This window comes from Macrobrachium nipponense, chromosome 14 (assembly GCF_015104395.2).
Source record: "Macrobrachium nipponense isolate FS-2020 chromosome 14, ASM1510439v2, whole genome shotgun sequence".
Lineage (NCBI taxonomy): Eukaryota > Metazoa > Arthropoda > Malacostraca > Decapoda > Palaemonidae > Macrobrachium > Macrobrachium nipponense.
The window spans coordinates 6410464-6415463 of record NC_087207.1 but is presented as its reverse complement, the minus strand read 5'-3'; the positions used below and the strand labels follow the sequence as shown (position 1 = coordinate 6415463).

Genomic DNA, 5000 nt, shown 5'->3' with positions numbered 1-5000 from the left:
GAAAGGACACTTATCGGATTACCTCCTCCCAGGAGGTGGATCGTGTTAAAGTTTGTTTTGTAATCCCCAACAACCTCCGTCTGTAGCCGCCCCCCCCCCCCCTCCATCCCCCCCACAAAAAAAAAAGTTAAGTTCTCAAAGGATTTAGTGTAAATATTAGATTCCAGTTTTAAAGTTTTGAAGAGAACTTTTATTTATTTATTTAGTTTATTTTTTTTAGATTAGATTATCTATTCTCAAGTACCCGTTAACCAACTGAAACCAGAATTCTTTTTGTAGGTACCCCTGTGTTCCTTGCTTGTAGTGGATATTCGTCGTGTTGTGCTTTTGCTCTGAAAGAAACCTCCTCGTAGGGGGAGTAGTGCCGTCAGTGAACCTCATGCGGTGCACTGTAGGCATTATTTAAGGTTCTTTGCGGCGTGCCTTCGGCCCCTAGCTGCGACCCTTTTCGTTGGTTTTGCTGTACCTCCTTTCATATTATTTTTTTCCATCCTACTTTCAACCCTCTCCTAACACTTGATTCATAGAGCAACAACTGCTTTGAGGTTTTCCTCTCTTACACCTTTCAGTCCTTTTACTGTCAGTTTCCATTTCAGCGCTGAATGACCTCATGGGTCCCAGTGCTTGGCCTTTGCCTAAATTTTATATCAGTTCAAGATCAAACCAGAACAAATAAGGATATTGCTTGTGCCTATCATTCAAACAAGATAATGCTTTTGCTGATTTGAGGTATTATACAGATGTTAATTTAATTGTAGATTTCTTTGATATATGACATTAAATTTTTAATTTTATTTGATTCATACATATCAGTCATGGTCTCAAAAAGCCAGTGTCATATGTCGAGTTGTATGGATTCAGTGCACTACATTACGTAGCTAATTCTTAACAAAGACTGCAAAAACCTTTATTGAGGTTTTTGAAGGAAATGTATGCTTTTCACAAGTAACAAAACTAGATGTTTGGTTTTAATCAAAACTAATAACATGATTTAATAGTACAGAAGATGTTTGGTTTTAATCAAAAGTGAAAACATGATTTAATAGTACAGTATATTTCCAGTTATGATATAACCTGCCCTTTAGAACAGGTTAGTTTTTAGGATATATTGACGTCTTAAATACGAGTGCTTGAGTTCAAGCCACAAACAAGAAATTAATTAAAATTGAAACGATGTTTTATTCTGTAGAAAAATTTTAACTTCGTTCAGAAATTATACTTTTCGTCTAATATGAAAATCTGGACTAATATCAGTTTTGAAATTATGTTTATAGTAAAATATTTTCTAAATTAATCTGCACTATGTCATATTCTGCTGACATAAAAATATTATGACAGGGATTGCATACTTTAATCATTTTTATTTTAGAGTATTATTGGGGGTTTTGTATAGACTTTTAATAGAAACTTAGTTCTTCAATGTCCACAATAATATACTAATGGAAGCAGTTGTAAAATTTCGACTGCAGATGAACCCAGGGTGGGGTTCGAAAGCTTTTACACATTTTTATAAAATTCTACTATTGCTCCCACCAGTATATTATTGTGGACCTTGAAGAACATTACTTGTGCCCTAGTAATTGAGATTGCTACCCAAAAACTTAGTTGTTGTAATAGCTTCTTACAGTAAAACAAGCAAAAGCAATGTTTATGTAATTTGGAAAGTGACAACGAAATTTTGGTGTCGTAAAATCAGACAACACTAAAATTCACACACACACACACACAGGTGGTTCCATATGCCACCAACCGTGAGCCATTTGAGTAAGAGAGAAAGAGAAAGGAGGCTCAGCTATTGCCATCTATGACTTCATCTACTCCAGCGTCTTGTATAATACGGTGTCCTGAGGTGCGAAGAGAAAGGCTTTTGTAATATATATCTGAGGATAACAACAGAGAGATCTCAGGATTTGTACTGAGATCAGCCCTGGAAGAGGACGAAGGCTGCAATATTTTACCTGCTTTCTCTCTCTCTCTCTCTCTCTCTCTCTCTCTCTCTCTCTCTCTCTCTCTCTCTTCTTGTTTGCTACATGTAGTTCAGTAGCTTATTAATGATTTGTCATTTTAAACAATCTCGAAGACCATATTTTAATTTTTGTTGTGTTTTACATACATACACATACACACAAACACATATATATGTGTGTGTGCGTGTATGTGTATGTAATTATGTATGCATGTTGTTCTATGTTTTTATTTCTCAGTACAGTGACAAGTACCAAAATCTTGCCGTAAATGTTGCTAACACAGCTGTCGGAAGAAGATACACGTTGGAATGACTAACGAATTAAAAAAACAAAGACTACATGTATGAAGATAGTAACGTGAAAAGCTTCCTTACCCAAAATGTATTGCTTCCCAACAGTAAGAGCGCCTGGGTGAGATCATTCAGCAGAGTCCCACTGTCCAAACTCCTTGAAAGCAAAACCATGATCCTCCAAACATAGGACCCAATATTTCCTCTTCATAGTGAAGGCAGTCGCACCTTCAATAGCCTCCTCTGCAGTGTATTTACATCCAAATTCCTTCCTGAGACCCTGGCCTCTCGTTTGCAGGATTCGGAGATTCGGGAAAGGCCTTCGAAAAAATTAAGCAATTGGACGGTTTAGTACTTTAGCTAAGAAGCGGAGGGACATTGATAGGAAGGATAGAAGCTCTTAGAGGAATTTTTTCTACCATTCTCGGATTTTCTTGTCAGAATATTTCAGAGACACTGAAATAGAAGCGAGTCTTTGAATCCTCGTATACGCATTGTTTTATTTCTCGTATTTCTTATTCTCTCCATCTTGGACACGGAGGTTCTTATCACTTTTATTCATCAAATCTGACAAATAAATAGATAAGGGAGTGTACTTACTATAGTAAATTCACATCAACAGTGCATCCGATGTCTAGGCCAGTCCCTTACGACGCTCCTGATTGCCTGTTCATAAGCCAATCACAGGGCTGGAAACTTTCATTCTCTCGAGGGAGTTCACATAGGCAGGATGTACGTTCTACCTCTCCTGAGGGATACGTCTTTTAAAAGTATACTTCAGAAGAGGTGGAACATACATTCTGCCTATGTGAACTCACTCGATAGACTGAGTTTCCAGCCCTGTGACTGGCTTATCAACGGGCAATAAGGAGCGTCGTAAGGGACTGGCCTAGACATCAGATGCACGGTTGATGTGAATCTAGTATAGTGATTAGGTTTCTAACTTAATGAATGAAAGAATGTTCTCCCCTTTCACTGTACGGCTCTGGAAGGCTGTCTCTGCTTTCGGCCTGAATGGCGAGGCCCTACTCGTCATTGTAATTTAGTTTACGAGTGCACTATATCCTCGGTAACAATATTAAAAACAATAAACTTCTCGCGCCCTCTTACCATTCTCTACAATAATCTCTGCGATAGTAGTCCCTCATTATCTTTTTTCACCATCCCCACATAGTATATTAAACAACGGATTCAGTTTCTCTTGCATTTTGATAGTGATAAGAGCACTCCCTATGATTCTTAAATACGCAAAGCGAACAGGTTATCAGGTTCGATGTTCTTAGTCATATTCTTAGTACTTTCTACGGACGGGAGTTTTATTCTAGAGTTAAGATTCCCTTTGTTGTTATCTGCATGGCTTAGAAAATTGATTAGTCGTGTTGATACGTAGGGTAGAATAGTAGCTGGGTGAGTTCTTTTCGGATAAGATCGAATTCTTAGTCAAAGTAACCTTACAACAGTTGATTGATCACCAAAGGAAATGAACTACAAATTCCCCCGTGTTTACTTAAGAAGAAATTCGTAAAGAAAATAAAAAAAAATTGCTTTTCTATACGCGGTGAAACTATACCTCTGTGATTCCTTTATCATTATTAAAAGGGTCAGTCTCCCTCTTTCTAATTCACTTTAAAATTTTATTGTAGGAACTGGCGAAATTATCTATTTTATTAAATGTCGACACAAAACATCAAAATCTCCCCAGCAACCATCCCAATACAGGTTTGAGGTTTTCCTCCTGTTATACCTCTCAAATTTTTTTATTGTCGATTTCTGTGTCAGCGCTGAATGACCTCATAGATCCTAGTGCTTGGCCTTTAGCTTAAATTTATTAATGTTCCAATAGCAGTCCGATTATCAGTTACAGAGAATGCTATGTAGAGATCGGCTTAGAGGAGGGATAGCGGACTGCATTTCTTACAACCAAAAAGTTATCAGTGAAAGAAAACTATTTATAATTACATAGAGGTTATTTAAGTGAAAGAAAACTGTTTATAATTGCATAGAGGTTATTTTACTTAACTGATTTTGAAATGCATACACGTCTATTTATTAGGGCAGATGCAGGTGTCTCTGATCGTAATGTTGCTGTTGCTATGAAGGCAATTATTTTCTTGATGATCCGTTTGGCGCATCTCTTTAGCTCTTCATCATTATATGGCTCTGTTTTATTTCCTATCCTTAGCGTAATGATAATTTAATGAATATGAGGTATTGGATCTTCTTTATTTTACTTATCTTAATAAAGATTGACATTCTGCAATTTTACATATCAGGGCTGAGTGTATAAGCGGTTTGATTTGACATATGTAGTCTGGTTAAGCTAATGAAAGAGAATATAAGGAATGATATTCAAAGGAAATTCATTAGTATGTTATGATTATGCCTTCCTTAGAACTGAAACCAGTAACTATATATAAATACTATGATTATGATATCGTTGTACTATAACCAACAGATATTCCCCTTATTTGCGCCTTCTTTAGAAATGAAACCAGTAACTATACTGATATAAATACTATGATTATGATATTGTCATATAACCAAACGATATTCACCTTATTCACACATTTGTGTGTACAATAATGTATGAAAATCTGAGAGAAAACCCTGATTACTGAAACAGACGTTATTTTCGTGCATTCTTTGCATAAGCAACCGACGATAACCCGGGCAGTTGACTGCAAACATTTACTAAGGAGTTTATCAACAGGAAACCCGACTCGCTCGTTTGCAAAACAAACAA

General features: G+C 36.6%; 1 protein-coding gene across 1 annotated transcript in view; it reads left to right on the top strand.

Moving 5' to 3' along the window:
- The window catches only part of LOC135226030 (paraneoplastic antigen Ma6E-like), an 8148-nt gene extending 5869 nt beyond the window's left edge, over positions 1–2279 (top strand). The window contains exon 2 of the mRNA XM_064265506.1: positions 2205–2279. Coding sequence (XP_064121576.1) covers positions 2205–2279 — 75 coding nt within the window. The remainder of the gene's footprint in view (positions 1–2204) is intronic.
- The last annotated feature ends 2721 nt before the right edge of the window (positions 2280–5000 follow it).